We start from the raw sequence: 16,013 nt of genomic DNA on the forward strand, positions 1-16,013 counted from the left end.
GTAGGCAGAGCGGCAGACAGAGGGAGAGGGAGAAGCAGGCTCTCCGCCGAGCAGGGAGCCCAGTGCGGGGCTCGATCCCAGGACCCCGGGATCATGACCTGAGCTGAAGGCAGCCGCTTAACCAACTGAGCCACTCAGGTGCCCCTTGAGACTGTCTTTTTTCCATTGGACATTCTTTCCTGCTTGTCAAAGATTAGTTGACCATAGAGTTGAGGGTCCATTTCTGGGCTCTCTATTCTGGTCCACTGATCCATGTATCTGTTTTTGTGGCAGTACCATACTGTCTTGATGATCACAGCTTTGTAATAGAGCTTGAAGTCAGGAATCGTGATGCCTCCAGCTTTGCTTTTCTTTTTCAAGATTGCTTTGGCTATTCAGAGTCTTTTGTGGTTCCATACAGATTTTAGGATTATTTGTTCTAGCTCTGTGAAAAATGCTGGTGGGATTGCATTAAATGTATACATTGCTTTAGATAATATAGACATTTTAACAATATTTGTTCTTCCAATCCATCAGCATGGAATGTCTTTCCATTTCTTTGTGATAATTTCAATTTCTTTCATCAGTGTTTTATAGTTTTCAGAGAGGTGGGTTTTTTTTTTTTAAACAGTTCTTTAACCAGATTTATTTCTGGTGTATCATCATTTTTGTCGGTTTTGCATAAGATATATTTTTAAAGGAAATTTTTTCAGTTATAACACATACAGATAAGTGCATACATAAATTATACATGTACAGCTCAGTGAGTTTTCACAAAGTGAACACAACCATGTAAGCATCACCCAGATGAAAATATTAGAGCATCACTGGTACTCCAGAAGCTTCCCTCATGTCCCTTTAAGTTGTCACCCTGGTGAGTTTTGTTTTATTTTCTCTCTTGATTCTGCCCTTTGTCTTTTCCTCCCATAATCTGTTTTCTTATCTTTCGTCCTCAGAGGAGCCCCCCACCTGACCCCATGCAAGTATTTGCCTTCCATATCAGCTTTGCTTTTCTGGAACTCTGTCTTCCCCTCCTCACTGTCAGGATCCCCACCCACTGCTGGGGACCACCACCCCTCTTAGAGACTCCTGACCCTTTCCCAAAGCACAAGGAAGTGGATCTGATGGTCCTTCTGGGGCAGCCCTGCAGCCTGTGACCCATTCCCAGAACTTGGTCAACCCCACATCACAGGAGGACCCACAGAGAATGTGTGCAGAGAGCTCCTGAGAAACTGTCAAGCCTTCTGGGATCTAAGGCAGTGTCATTAAGCCCATCAGCATTCATCAGGGTCACTTGCCTCATTCCATTTTCTGATGTAAATGTGACCCGAAAAGGGAATCCCCAGTCCATGGAGGGTTTGTGACAGATGTGACTTACATGAGATCTCCCGTTTATTGGTTGTGTTAATCTGGGAAGTTTGGGGGCAGGCAGAAATAACTTTAATAGAATGGGTCCGCCGTGACCCACTTGGCAGCGCTCAGGCCAGGCGAGGAGACAGACTTCTGGCCAGGGTCCAGTAAGTGCAGGCTTTCCCCGGAGAGTTGCTAACCCTTTGTTGTAACGTGGTATGTGGGGCGACTCCTTTGCACCCCGTGGATGAGCAGTACCACCTACATCATGGGCTCAATGCCTCGGGCTTCTGTTTCTAACTCTGTTGTTCGGTTCCATTAATTTACTTCTTTGCTCAATATCTCCTTGTTTCATGTGTTGTAACTCTACAATTCAGTATTTCATTATTTAACAGGGCTGAATCTCATTGCCTTTCATTTTCAGAATTTTCTTGGCTATCTTCGTAGGGTGAGTTTCCCACACGAATAGCCCTATCTAGTTCTAAAGATATTCCTGTTGATATTGTGACAAATGTATGTATTAATTTAGGGGTACTCGACATCTTTTTTTTTTAAATATTGTATTTATTTATTTGAAAGAAAGAGAGAGCGCACACAGAGAGAAAGTGAGAGGGAGAGAGAGAGCAGACTTCCCACTGAGAGGGAGCCTGATGCGGGGCTCGATCCCAGGACCCTGAGATCATGACCTGAACCAAAGGCAGGCGCTTAACCGACTGAGCCACCCAGGCGCCCCAAGGGTATTCGATATCTTTATATTGACTTTTCCTATTTAAGAACAGAATGTGTCTTATTAAAGCTTGCTTTTCTGTGCCTTTAGAAATTCTTTTTTTTCTTTAGACATTCTTAATGTTTTTAATGCAGATCTTGCACACTTCTTCAATAGATTCCTAGAAATGGTATCTTTTTGGTTGCTGCTATCAATGGGATCTTTAAAAATCCATTATGTCACCTGTGAGGTTGTTTGCGTACATAGGAAGGCTGTTGATTTTATTTTTTGTTAATTTTGTAACTAGTCATCTTACTGAATTTTATTACTCATGTTCACTTTTTCAGTTGATTCTCTTGGGCTTTGTAGGTGGGCAATCATGTTATCTGCAAGCAACAATAACTTTACTATGTTATATTTATTATGGGGATTGGTATGAAAGGAGAGCCCCAGTACAGCCATGAGTTAGATTCTTTGCATGGAGAATGTACCAGAGGGACCTTTTGTCCGTTATCTCCTTCTTTACCCTCTCTGTGTCCTAGGCTTTGGAGATTTGACCCTGCCAGCTGAGGGCCTTATTAACCATCCAGAGCAAGGGCTCGGAGCCAGGTGAGCCCACATTGCTGGTCCTTGTGACAATCCAGGGCCTGTGTCCTCGAGGGCGCAGATTAGACATCTCAGGATGCTGTGACAACACTTGAAGGACAAACAGGAGGTCTTCCAGCGAGCGAAGGGGGAGGATATTTAGGCTCAAGGCAGGGCACGCCCCATGGGCATGTGGACATGCAGGTGATTTGGAAGTGCTGACGGGAAAACAGCAGGGCACCCTCTGGTGAGGAGCAGGGCCAGGTGGTCCGGGCTGGTGGAACATTCTAACACACCTGGAGTGCGTTTGATGGGAGACGGAGCCAGGGAAGGTCTTTGCGATGGGTGGACCCTGCCTTACCATCTGCCGAGCTTGGGGCCAAGCGTTTCTCTTGGCGCTGTGTTGTGATCGATGTTTGGAGGGGTTCAAGACCCAAGGTAGATAAACTAGTTAGGGCATCCTATGAGACTCTGAAATACTGTTTAAATAGCCATAAAATAATGTCTGGATGGTTTGTTTTCATTCAAGTCAAACAGAAGTCGGAATAATAAGAATTGTGAGGTTTCACAGATTCATAGCAGAACAAGCCTGGAGCCGAGCATTGCCATTGCAAGTGAAGGATTATGATAAATTAAAACATCATTTTTCTTTTTTTCCTTGCAAAAAGTTATCATGCTAGTTCTTTGCAGAATTCTCTTACACAGAGCCAGAAATTGTTCCGAGCAGGAGTGGTGTCTCTGCTGAGTGGGTTTCATATTCCAAACATACATATGTTGCACAGAGTGTCTAATTATTCTTGGGGACAATTACTGTCAGGTTCCAAAATGTGTTCAATGAGCAGCAATTGGTGTTTATTCAGCTCTAAAAAGACTATGTGAGGGAACAGTAGGCTATATTGTCTGCCTAAAGAAACGTTTTGCCATCCGGAAACATCTGCTTTCTATTTAAAGCACTGGAGAAGGAATGGGAATATTTTTGAAATACACTCCCTAAGCATCGAACACCAAAGAAAGGAGAATAAAATTGGGTATGAAGGTAGTTTCTGTTCTCTGATACACACTCTCTTCAGCTTTTCCCTGCTGGGAGGGAAAGGCGGCCTCCTGGGTTGGAAAGTTCTGCTTCTCTTGAATTTTTCTATTTATACTGATTTGTACACTTACAGGAACTGACTCCTGTGTCCTAGTTCCAGCATTTTTGCTTTTTCAGGTGAGGCAAGATGATCTCTCAGAGCTGGGGTCTGCATTTCTGAATTTTGTGTGAGGTTTATAGACTTCTCTGATTTTGTTCATCACGATGTAAGGATTTGTGGTATATAGTAAACTTTCTATGAAGGTCAAGGTATTAGTTCTCTTTTGCTGGGTAATAAATCGCCACAAACTTAACAGCTTAAAACAAAACACTTTCTCTGGATCAAGAGTCTGGGCATGGCTTAGCTGGATCCTCTGCTTCTGGGTCTCTTATGAGGCGTCATTAAGGTGTCAACGAGGGCTGGGATCTCATCTGAGGTCTCAACCGTGGAGAGATCTGACCCCCAAGTTTCCAAGTGGTTGTTGGGAGAAGTTCAGTTCCCCAGGGGGTGTTGGGTGGAGGGCCTCAGTTTCCCTCTGGCTCTTGGCTAGAGGCCACTCTCAGTTCCTGCAAGTGTGGGTCTCCCCAGCATGGCAACATGCCTCATCAAAGCCATCAAGAGAGGCCAGAGAATCTGCTAGCAAGACAGACGTTACAATCCTGTGTAACTTACTTGTACAATGACATCCCATCACCTTTGCCGTGTTCTTTTGGTTAAAGCAAGTCACAGGTCCCTCCACCACCACCACCATGCTCAAGGGGAGAGGATTGCATGCAAAGGGCATAATTACCAGGAGGTGGGGGTCATTGGGAACAACATCAAAAGCTGCCTCTTACAGCTATTATTTCAGAAAGAGAGTGTAGCATAATGATTAAGAGGGAGGGTGACCATGTCACTTGGAACTGCTTTCACATCCCGGATCTGCCACTTGCTATGTAACCCAAGGCAGGTCCTTGGCCTCTCTGAGCCCCCATTTCCCTGCCTGTACACCTCCCCCAAAGGATCTTTCTGATCCTAAAGGAGAGGTCATGTGTAAAACCTGGCAGATGGTAAGTAGTCAGTAAATATTAACTACTGCCCTTTTTTTATCCTTTCCCCCCCCTTTTCTTTAAATACCATTAGATTTTTTAATTTTAGAAGAATTAATTAGAACTCCCCACTGGCCTCAGATGTGGTTATTCATGTGGAAATCTCAGTATTGTGAGCAGTTTCCTGGGCACAAAGCTGCAATCAGACTGGCCCTGGCTTGCCCAGGACTGAGGAATGCAGGTCTTTGGTCTCCCTTGGTACTCGTCCTCAGAAGGGGTAACGGGGCCTGACCCTGGCGACTCGGGCTGCAGCCCCTGAAGGTGTGGCCAGCTGGGCCCACGGTGCTCTAAGGACATCCTTGCATTCAGGCTGGGGTCCCCAGGGTGATCCATGTAGCTTCCATCCCCAGAGCCGAGCAGGCAGATTTGGAGATGGAGCATCCTCATGCCTCTATGTTCACCTTGACCTGAGTCATGCCACGCAGATGACTCTTGGCCTTTGCTTATCCCTGGTCAGGAAGCTCTACCATCTCTCGTCTCCCTGTCCTTCCTGCCCTATCTCTGGTCCCTCCGCTTCCCTCACTTCCTCTCTCCTGCAAGGCTCAGGGACACAGAGTGCTTGAAGTCTGCGCTTGGCCACGCAGGCTTCCCGCCCCCAGTCTCTACCCAGAGCACTTCGCCTCCCCACTCTTTGCACCCCAAAATCCTGTTCTTGGTTTCACCGTAGTCCCCTTCAGGCTGTGGGAGGAAGTTCTGGAGTCATTCAGAGTTAGCTGTGTCTTCCTGGAGGAGAGATGCTGGCTAAAGGCTCACTTCTTCCATCTTTTTTCTAGATCATCTGATAATGTCTCATGGGGGTATCTCCCCAGCTTCTTTGAGGATCAAAATCACCTGGAGCTTTTGTTAAAAACGGAGGTCCCCAGGCCCCTCCGTGGAGAGCCAAATTCCTAGGTGGGCTGAGTAGGTTGGGGCCCAGAAACTTGTATTTTTATGAAGTGCCCCAGCTAATTTCCATCAGAGGTTTAGGAAACACTGGTCTAAGGGCGCTAAACCCCGGGCCCAATCCCTCTTGCTCAGTATGGAGGACATGAGGGCAGGTGTGAAAGCCAGGCCCCTTCCCCAGCGAGGGCTCCTGCCTGACCCGTGGGCCCCACCTGTTAGTGCTCTGTAGGAGAGAGGCAGAGAGACTTCAGCACAATGCAATTATTATTTTTTTTTATCGAGGTATAATTGGCATGTAACATCATGTTAGTTTTAGGTACACAGCATGATTCGATATTTGTATACATTGCAGAATTTCTCTCAAAATCTTTTCTGTAGTTACTGTCCTTTCAATCAGTGCCTTCTCTTGCATCAGCAGGAGGCTTCCATGTGAGCAAGTGTTTCCCTTTATGGTGCTGTACTTAGATGATTAGCAAACTGTGGTGCCTGGGCTCGGGGTAGCACAGCTGGGGGATCCAGATGCCAGACGTCCCCACGTGGATTTGATTAGGAGAGCTTGCAGTCACATGCACATACGCTCCCCCACAGGCTGGCCCCCGGTGACAGCAGATGCTGGAAATCGCAGTGAGAATGTTCCTTTTGTTTCTACACCCTGTCACCCTGTGGCTGGAAGGGTGTCAGTTTAGGATCGGGCGGGTGGGTGAACCTAATCACGGTCAAACGTCCTAGTAATCCACATCCCCAGAGGCCCTTGTCCTGTTCTGGGACCTAGGAGGGAAGTTTTGGGGCGGGGGAGCGGGGGCAAGGAATGCTTCTGTTGGTTCTTCTGGAAGGCTGGCCTCTTGAACCTGCTTCATTGAGTTAGCGTGAATAGCATGCCCTTGGCTTTTCGTCTCCTGGAAGAGTAGTCGTGAAAGGGTTTCTGCACTTGTCTGCAGCCACAATTGATGCTTGATGCCAATATTCATTGCCATACTCAGTATTCTTTGCATGAGGCTCAAATAGTAAATTGCTTTTCTAGGAAGAAGTTTCTCTCCTAAGAAAGAGTTTTCTTTCCAGTAATGAGCCTTCTCTAGGCAGAACGGGTTCAAAGACTGCTTTGCCTAAAACCACTCCATCTAGAGACCAGAACACTTAAAATTCACTTTCTCCCTTTGATTTTTTTTTTTTCTGTCCACATGGGTGTCCTCTTCTTTTATGTCACCCCTTTTGACATCGTAAGGATTTTAAAACTTTTAATTTGTCTGAGTTCCCTTTTGGTTTTGTTTTTATCTCTAATAAATGCTTATTAAATCTGTAGCATTTCGTGAACGATGGGGCCACTTTTACATCCTGGGGGCTTCCCCCCCACCATGTTATCGTATTTGGAACAGTTGATGGATTTTTGAGCCAGTTTGCCTGAAGACCCTTTCTTTAAAATTAAGTCTATTTTGTAACAACTTTGTGTTTCATTTTATGTTCCTTTGTGAGGCAGATACCTTAGAGTGTGAAACACACTATAATCCGTTTCAGTTTTTCATCCATCTGCCTTATTTCTTGATGCTTATTGTCAAGATCGAAATAATTCTCCGCTTTCCAGAAGAAACCTGGATAGTGTGCCCATTTGGTTCACAATCACATTAAGAAATTTACAGGCGTGCAGAGCAAAAGAGCAACAACCATACAGAGGCAAGAATAGCTAGAAGAGATGGATTTCCCGAATTAAACTCCTAAACCTCAAAAGGTTTATAAGTTGGAAACATAAAACTTTAAGGCTCAGTCAGTGACAAATGAACGCGTCCTTGGTAAAATGCTGCGAATTTGAGAAGTACTTACTAGACATATAATTATGAAGTTGCAAATGGATTGCAAAATCCTAAAATTGTGGCAGAATCCTCCAAAATAAATGCATCGCAAAATCCCGAGAATGCCAGCAGGATGTCAGAACAGGACCAAGATGCTCGACAGGTTGCGAGGACACTGGACAAAGGGCAGCATTTAGAGCAAATCGCTCATTAGGCCAGTTGCCCGTAGCCCGGGTGGATTGAGTGTCCGTAACTCCTGTGCTGGAGTCTCTTCTTCCCCTTTTTCTTATTTTAATTGTCCTCATGCATATGTATCTCTCCCAATAAGCTATTAAGATCTTTGGGGACAGCAGGGGGTGGGGCGAGAAGTCATAAATGATACATGAAGTCCTGTTCTGTCGGCTCATGCACCCTTCTCTCCTCCCGCAGAGAACAGCCCATCTTCACTACGCGGGCGCACGTCTTCCAGATCGACCCCAGCACCAAGAAGAACTGGGTGCCTGCGAGCAAGCAGGCAGTCACCGTTTCCTACTTCTACGATGTCACCAGGAATAGCTATCGCATCATCAGCGTGGATGGAGCCAAGGTACCACCCCAGAGGCTGAGGTTAACATTCCCAGTCACCGCCTTCTCATCCCTGAGCCGTATGACACAGGGGCGCCCGGGTGGCTCAGTCCGTTAAGCGTCTGACTCTTGGTTTCGGCTCAGGTCATGATCTCAGGGTCCTGGGATCGAGCCCCGCGTCGGGCTCTGCGCTCGGTGCAGAGTCTGCTTCAGATTCTCTCGCCCTCTCCCTCCCGCTCACTCTCTCTCTCAAATAAAATCTTCGAAAAAAAATCAGTACGATAGGTTTCAAAGTGGAGGGGGAAGGATGTACCCAAATCCTGCCGCTTTAACACAAATGTTACTCTTATAATCATGACGTTGGTTGGTATGATCACACACCCTTTTTTTTTTTTTTCATTTAAAATTACGGCAAATGGGAAAAAAAAAGATTTCCCTGTTACCACGTTGTCTTCGTAACTAGTATTTTAATGCCCGTGTAACTGTTCCACGAGGGCCTATAATGTTCTTAATCTCTCCCCTCATGGTTGCATTCGTCAGTGGCTTCCAGTTTTTTCCTCTTCTAGGTAATGAGCATCTTTATACAACAAATACTCCCATTCATTCATCACATACCTATTGCTTTTTTTTGGGTATTTCCTTAGGATCGATCCTGGAAGGAACACTGTAGGCCAAGATAGTAACTGTTTATTCATGGCATGTGATGGATGTGACCAAGTTGCTCCCTGAAGAGTCCGTTTATCCAGCGTGCGTGAGAATGCCGGCGTATTACACTCTTCCCAGCACTGGGTATTATATCTAGTCTGGTTTTGATGTTATCATTCCTGGAAATCAAATTTGATTAAGAGATTTTGGAGAATTTGTTGAAATACATTTTTTCCCAAGTACTTGTATTATTCTGCTGTCTTCCTTGATATTTTTTTTTTTAAAGATTTTATTTATTTATTTGACAGAGAGAGAAATAGCGAGAGAGGGAACACAAGCACGGGGAGTGGGAGAGGGAGAAGCAGGCCTCCTGCGGAGCAGGGAGCCCGATGCGGGGCTCGATCCCAGGACCCTGGGATCATGACCTGAGCCGAAGGCAGACGCTTAACAACTGAGCCACCCAGGCGCCCCTTCCTTGATATTTTTGTCACGTTGCTCTGGGGGCAGAATAAAGAAGGGATATCAACAGAAGGATCACCAAGTTAACAACAAAAAAAGAGAAAGTAGATTTGATGCTGTATGATTTATTTTCTGTCTTTAATTGGTGTTCATCCAGCTGGACAGTTTTACAATTTACATTATCTGCCGTCACCTGAAATTCAGTGTATCTGGGGCGCCTGGCCGCTCAGTTGGTGGAGTGTGTGACTCCTAATCTTGGGATCGTGAGTTCAAGCCCCATTTTGGAGGTAGTTTACTTAAAATAATTAGATAAATAAACCAAGTCACTTATAAAAAAAGAAAATGAACTTCAGGGTATCTGAAGCTGAATTCCCCTATTTGCCCCCCAAACCACCTCCCCATTTTCATTCCCTATCAATTTGGGCTTAAAAAAGAAAAGGAAAAACACAAATTCATTCCCTTTTTAGCTGGTCAGTGAGCCTGCTTTTGAAGTACCTCACATTTATGCCTAATGTTTTGTTTTAAGACCATAACTTGTCCTGAAAGTCTTTTTTTTTTAAATGACGTATAATTAACATGCAGTGTTATATTAGCTTCAGGTGCACAGTGTATTCAGCAATTCTCTACCTCACCCAGTGCTCATCGTAAGTGTAGTCACCATCTGTCACCAAACATTTTTACAATATTATTGACTATATTCCCTATGCTGTACTTTTCATCCCCATGACTTATTTATTTATCTTATAACTGTAAGTTTGTACCTCCTAATGGCCCTTATATATTTCAGCCATCCCTCCCACCTGCCTCCCCTCTGACAACCATCAGTTTGTTCTCTGTTTTTTGTTCGTTTGTCTTTCAGATTCCACATATGAGTGAAATCATATGGTATTTGCCTTGGTCTGACTTGTTTTACTTAGATAATACCCTCTAGGTCCATCCATGTTGTCGCAGATGGTGAGATCTCATTCTTCTTTATGCCTGAGTGATATTCCATTGTGCATTTATGCACACGCTCTTTATCCATTCATCTGTGGGTGGATGCGCACTTGGGTTGCTTCCCATACATACATACTTTGGCTACTGTAAATGATGCTCAATAAACATAGGAGTGCGTCTCTTTTTGAATTAGTGTTTTTGTTTTCTTTGGGTAAAGACCTAGTAGTGGATTACCGGATCATAGGGTAGTTCTAGTTTTAATTTTTTGAGGAAACTCCATACTGTTTTCCACAGTAGCTGCACCAATTTACCTTCCCACCAGCAGTGCACAAGGGTCCCCTTTTCTCCATATCCTCGCCAACACCTGTTATTTACCATCTTTTTTTTTTTTTTTTTTTAAGATTTATTTATTAGAGCAAGTGCATGAGCGGGGTGGGGGTGGGGGCAGAGGAGGAGAATCCCAAGCAGACTCCCCACTGAGCACGGAGCCCAACATGGGGCTCCATCCCACGACCCTGAGATCATGACCTGAGCCGAAACTAAGAGTCAGGTGCTTAACGGACTGAGCCACCCAGGCGCCCCTCTTGTCTTTTTAGTAGTAGCCGTTCTGACAGGTGTGAGGTGCGCTGCCTCATTGTGGTTTCAATTTGCATTTTGCTGATGAGGGATGTTGAGCACTTTTTCATTTGCTCAAAGCTTTTAGTTACTTTCTGACCGGCTCCCCCGCTCCTGCCTGTAGGCCAGCATCCCTAGGCGGTCAGAAGCAGGGGAGTGGGGCGTTGGGCAGTAGAATGGGGCCTGGTTGGAGGCTTCTTGCTTCTCTCAAGCCACAGAGCAGAAGGCACAGAGAAGCGTCCCTTGCAGTGTCCTCTGGGGAAGCTCCGAGAGGCTACTGGTGCCTCCTGATCTCTTGACGAGGCTCCTTGTCTTAAAACAAAATCCCCCCTTTCGGCCGTGTTCTCTCAGCATAGCGAAAACTGCAGATAAAGTTGGCTGGGCCCCTCGATCCTCTGTCTCTTGCTTTCAGTTGCCACAACCCTTCCTCCTACGCAGGAAGGGAGCCCAGAAGTCCTCATTTCACAGTTGAGGTCAAGGATAGGCAGTCACCTGGGCAAATTCACACTGCCGGTGAGGCCTGGCAGGCCAGTTCCTGTGGCCGGTCCCTAGGACAGCAGCTTGCTGGCGCTTGGGTTGGAGCCGGCTGCCTCCGGCTGGTAGAGGAGCTGTCCTGACCTGACATCACACAAGCAGTGTGATCTTCTTCCGTGTTCAGGTAGCAAGAGCTGGTCTGGCAAATACGTCTAAAGAGAGGCAGGGGCTGGTTTTCTCCTCTAAGCAAGCAGGATGAGACGTGGCAGGGTTCTGGTGAGTGCGGAGCAAGTGTGAGAGTGCCTGGCGCCTAGTAGGTAGGCAGCTCGGGTTTGATGAGTGAATATCTGCAAGGTGGCCATCATCATCATCATCATCATCATCATCATCATCATTATTATTATTATCTTCTGGGAGACATGGTGATACCACAGTTGAATTACCTCTTCCCTTCTCTGTGCTTCTGAGCTGGAACCGCCTTGCCTCTTGCCAGGATGTTCTGATAGGGGTGGTGCATCAAGCTGACCTGCTTTCTTTTATCTTTAGATGCTGTCACTTCATCTGCTGTCCTTGAGCTGGGTTTGCACTTCCGTCAGTTGAGTTATCCAAGGATATATTGGGCTTAAATATAGATAAAATGATTTTCTTCGAGAAAGTGCTTTGGTCCTGTTAGCTGGGCTTTTAGTAATGTGTTGAAGTGTCAGCTGCTGTATCGTCCAGCTCTGCAGTTTCTGAAGGCTGTGACAGTGTGTTGGGGTGCGAGCCAAATGAGCCAGCTAAGAGAAATCAGATGGATGCGTGTGTAGGCAGGGGTGACCCCGGAGCTGCAGAACAGAGCCAATTCAGGGTCGGTGTGGGGGACCTGTCGGGTTATAGAGTCACTTACTTACAGAGCGGGAACCTCGCCATGGGAGCCCCTGGAATTCAGAGATGGAGCCCGAGGATCTTGTCCACCCCTGCTGGCATTCCTGGAGCCCAGCCAGGGTTCCCACCTCACTGCTGTGGTCCAGGGGCTGTGACAGGGCCTAGTTCTGCAAAAGGAGGTGTCTGTGAGGGGGTAGGAGGTCCAGCACGGTGGGGATGTCGGGACCTTCGTCACTGAAGTACTGTGACTGACGCTCAGGGCAGGGGTGGGTGGGCAAGTTTCCTGCCGGGAGAACCAGAGCACAGAACACCAGATGGCGGTCACCGCTTTGTCCTAGGCCTTCGATCCCAAATGTTGATCCGAACCGAGGTGGCCGATGGTCAGATGTCTTTAGCCTGTGGAGCTGTCTTGGCACAGGACTTGGACCTCTGACCTTGGGCGGGTCTCGGGCCTGGGTCCTGCCTCTCTGCACTGGCCTGGCCAAATCAAGTCCATGGCCTTGAGCCTCTTCTTTTTTTTTTTTTTTTTTCGTATGCAACAGATTTATTGGACCTCAACAAATGTTCTTTTAACAAAAATTATAATTTTAAATACACCTCAAAAAGGGGCCTCATTAAATCTTATGCCAGTCCAAGTATTTAAACAAAATTCGAGTTAAGTGAGTCTATTGTCTTCCCGTTTTCTTATATAATTAATCAGATGAAAGCTCATCTTTAAAATGGAGTTAGCAGTTGTCTCAAGAAATACTTATTCTTCATTCTTATTTTTCTTTTTTTTTAATTTAATTTTATTATGTTAGTCACCATACATCATTAGTTTTTGATGTAGTGTTCCACGATTCATTGTTTGCGTATAACACCCAGTGCTCCATGCAGAACGTGCCCTCCTCAATACCCATCACCAGGCTAACCCATCCTCCCACCCCCCTCCCCTCTAGAACCCTCAGTTTGTTTCTCAGAGTCCATCGTCTCTCATGGTTCGTCTCCCCCTCCGATTTCCCCCCCTTCATTTTTCCCTTCCTGCTATCTTCTTTTTTTTTTTTAAACATATAATGTATTATTTGTCTCGGGGTACAGGTCTGTGATTCATCAGTCTTGCACAATTCACAGCACTCACTATAATATTTACCCTCCCCAATGTCCATCACACAGCCCCCCCATCCCTCCCACCCCACCCCCCACTCCAGCAACCCTCAGTTTGTTTCCTGAGATTAAGAGTCTCTTACGGTTTGTCTCCCTGTCTGGTTTCATCTTGTTTCATTTTTCCCTCCCTTCCCCTATGGTCCTCTGTCTTGTTTCTCAAATTCCTCATATCAGTGAGATCATATGATACTTGTCTTTCTCTGATTGACTTATCTCGCTTAGCATAATACCCTCTGGTTCCATCCACATTGTTGCAAATGGCAAGTTTTCATTTTTTGATGGCTGCATAATATTCCAGTGTATATATATACACCACACCTTCTTTATCCATTCATCTGTCAATGGATATCTTGGCTCTTTCCACAGTTTGGCTATTGTGGACATTGCTGCTATAAACATTGGGGTGCACGTACCCCTTCAGATCACTACATCTGTGTCTTTGGGGTAAATACCCAGTAGTGCAATTGCTGGGTCGTAGGGTTGCCCTATTTTCAACTTTTTGAGGAACCTCCACACTGTTCTCCAGAGTGGCTGCCCCAGCTTGCATTCCCACCAACAGTGTAGGAGGGTTCCCCTTTCAGCCGTGAGCCTCTTCTCAGTGCCCCTCAGCCAGCTGCCCCTCCCACATGAAGAAGGGGATGTGCTTCAGTCATAAGCTGCGGGTGTGCAGGGGTCTTGGAGGTCACCGGGAGCAGCGACCACAGCAGCCTCAGCCGCTGAGTCAGCCGCAGGCCGCCCGCAGCGCACGGGCTCCCCATCCAGGCAGGAGGCGAGCCAGCAGCCCCGGCAGCTGTCGCCCCACTCCAGGGCACAGCAAGTTCCCAGGCCCCATCCAAGCATCTGTCACGCTCTGCTTGCGGAAGGATGCAGGCCTGGCCTTCCCCTAAGAGCAGTCGGTGCTGTTCGTCAGAGGAGAAACCTGTACGCAGACCTGTTCTTCATTCTTCTTGAAACACGAGGCGTTTTCTTCTTCTCCGGGAAAAGACTTCGGTGTCCGTCCCACCTGCTGCTAAAGGCGCGGCTGGGCGGGAGTCCCGTGGGGCATCGTCGCAGCATCGCTCCGACTCGGGGGGGTTATGTGGATCCGTTTCTGCGCATGAGGCGCCAGGGCCCTGCACTGTCTGAGGACTGGGGCCCAGGCCCGGCTCATCGCTGGAATCGCAGCCCCACGCCAGACTGGGCCGCATCGCAGAAGGGGAAGGCATGGGCACTGGGTGACCAGGCCAGACCCGGGCACGCCCTCCCCAGCCCTGGGCAGCTGTGCCGTGGCCCCAGGACGCTGGGCACGGGTCGAGTCCACGCCAAGAGGGACCCAGGACCCAACCCTCAGAACGTCACCCGTGCGTGGCCAGGTGGGAGCCACGCGAGGCCGCCTCGCAGCGCCCAGCTTCCCAGAGCAGCGGCGTGAGCCGTGCCATCCCCAGCAGCCGGATGATCTGTGGCGAGTTTTTGGGCAGAACAGCCAACCCCACCGTGAAGGCACCCTGCCTTCCCAGAGCCTTTGTTAACTGAGCCGCCGGGGCCCTGGGTTGCCTTGCGCTGTTGGCATCTGCAGGGCGAGCTCAGCGCGGCCCTCCTCGGGTGAGAGCGCCTCGCCTGCGGTCGTCCCTCCCCCAGAGCAGGTGTTTCTCCCCGGGGCTCTGGATGGCTCTGCTGCCCTTGCGTCTGTTATTTATAGGATCACAGAAACCTCTGTGGGAAGAGCCCTCCGAGGTCATCCATTCTGCACATACTTAGCCGCCGAATCGGGACCGTTGGCAGGATGGAAGCGTCTGAAACCCTGACTCGGTATTTTCTTCTGGGAACGTGCAGTTGCTTTCAAGAGCACAGCCAGGCCCCCTCCTCCCCCTCGTCCTTAGAGTTTCCTCTTTCGGATCAAGCAGAGCACCTTCTGTTAAGGGAGCCAACATATGGAAGGGTCTCGCACACAGTAGGTTTTCAGTGGATGTTGGTTTCTTTTCTTCCCTGATTGTGGTGTAAAAGAAAAGAAGAAAAAAAGCACCCGTGAATCGCTACTCTGGAAGCAGGCAGCATGTCTGTCCCTCAGTCCCAGCGTCTTGTAGAAAATTTTAGGGTTTTCCCCCTTGCATCCCCCCGGTTTGGGAACGACTTTCCTTGGAGAGGAATGCAGGGATGTCTCCCATCTTGTGCCGAGCGGCTTCCTCTGAGTCCAGAGCCGGGGCTGGAGCCTGGAGGGGCCGGGCTCTGACTTCTCCCACGAAGCTCTTGCTGACACACGCGCATTTTCTGAGAACTTGGTCCCAGCGGCCCGTGGGAGCTGGGGCTTCGACTAGGGGGTCTTTTTCTTTTCCTCTGTGCAAGTTCCCGAGATCACTGACAAAAGAGGCAGGGGTGTGTATAGGAGACAGGAGCTCCCACTGACGCCTGTTCCCCAGGATGTTTGCATGCAGCATCCTTCTGGGCTTCACCTTCCCCCCAGACTCGCCATCACCCCTCCCCCACCATGCTGACTCATTCTGTGGGATTTGCCGCCCACAGAGCACCCTCCTTCTCATCACCCAGGACCCCATTAGTCTTGTTCCCTCTGGATCATCCCCACTGCCTCCTGAACTCCTTCCCCTGCTCTTCCTTGGTGCTGCCTTCTGCCCAGGCCTCTCCTCTTGTTCCTCTGTCCCCTTCCGCTGGAGACACCCACCACTCCTGGAACCTCCTTTGTCCCGAACACAATTCCCCAGTGGCCTGAGTGCAGGGCTCCCCACCTCCTCTTTTCAGAAACTCTGCTCAACCGTGAAGATTGGCCTCCCTGACAACTTTGTCATACTTACTACTGTCTATCTGACCGTTTAATGCCTGATAATAAAGAGCACGCTCCTCTACCTGCCTGCCCCATGGAGCGTCAGACCTTTAC

General features: G+C 48.0%; 1 protein-coding gene across 3 annotated transcripts in view; it reads left to right on the forward strand.

The window, feature by feature from the left end:
* Window positions 1-16,013, forward strand: part of HOMER2 (homer scaffold protein 2) — a 96,668-nt gene that overhangs the window by 40,162 nt on the left and 40,493 nt on the right. For all 3 annotated transcript variants that reach the window (XM_078078827.1, XM_078078826.1, XM_078078828.1), the window contains one exon: window positions 7,874-8,030. In XM_078078827.1, the coding sequence (XP_077934953.1) occupies window positions 7,874-8,030 (157 nt within the window). The remainder of the gene's footprint in view (window positions 1-7,873; window positions 8,031-16,013) is intronic.

This window comes from Halichoerus grypus, chromosome 8, assembly GCF_964656455.1.
Source record: "Halichoerus grypus chromosome 8, mHalGry1.hap1.1, whole genome shotgun sequence".
NCBI classification, from domain to species: Eukaryota; Metazoa; Chordata; class Mammalia; order Carnivora; family Phocidae; genus Halichoerus; species Halichoerus grypus.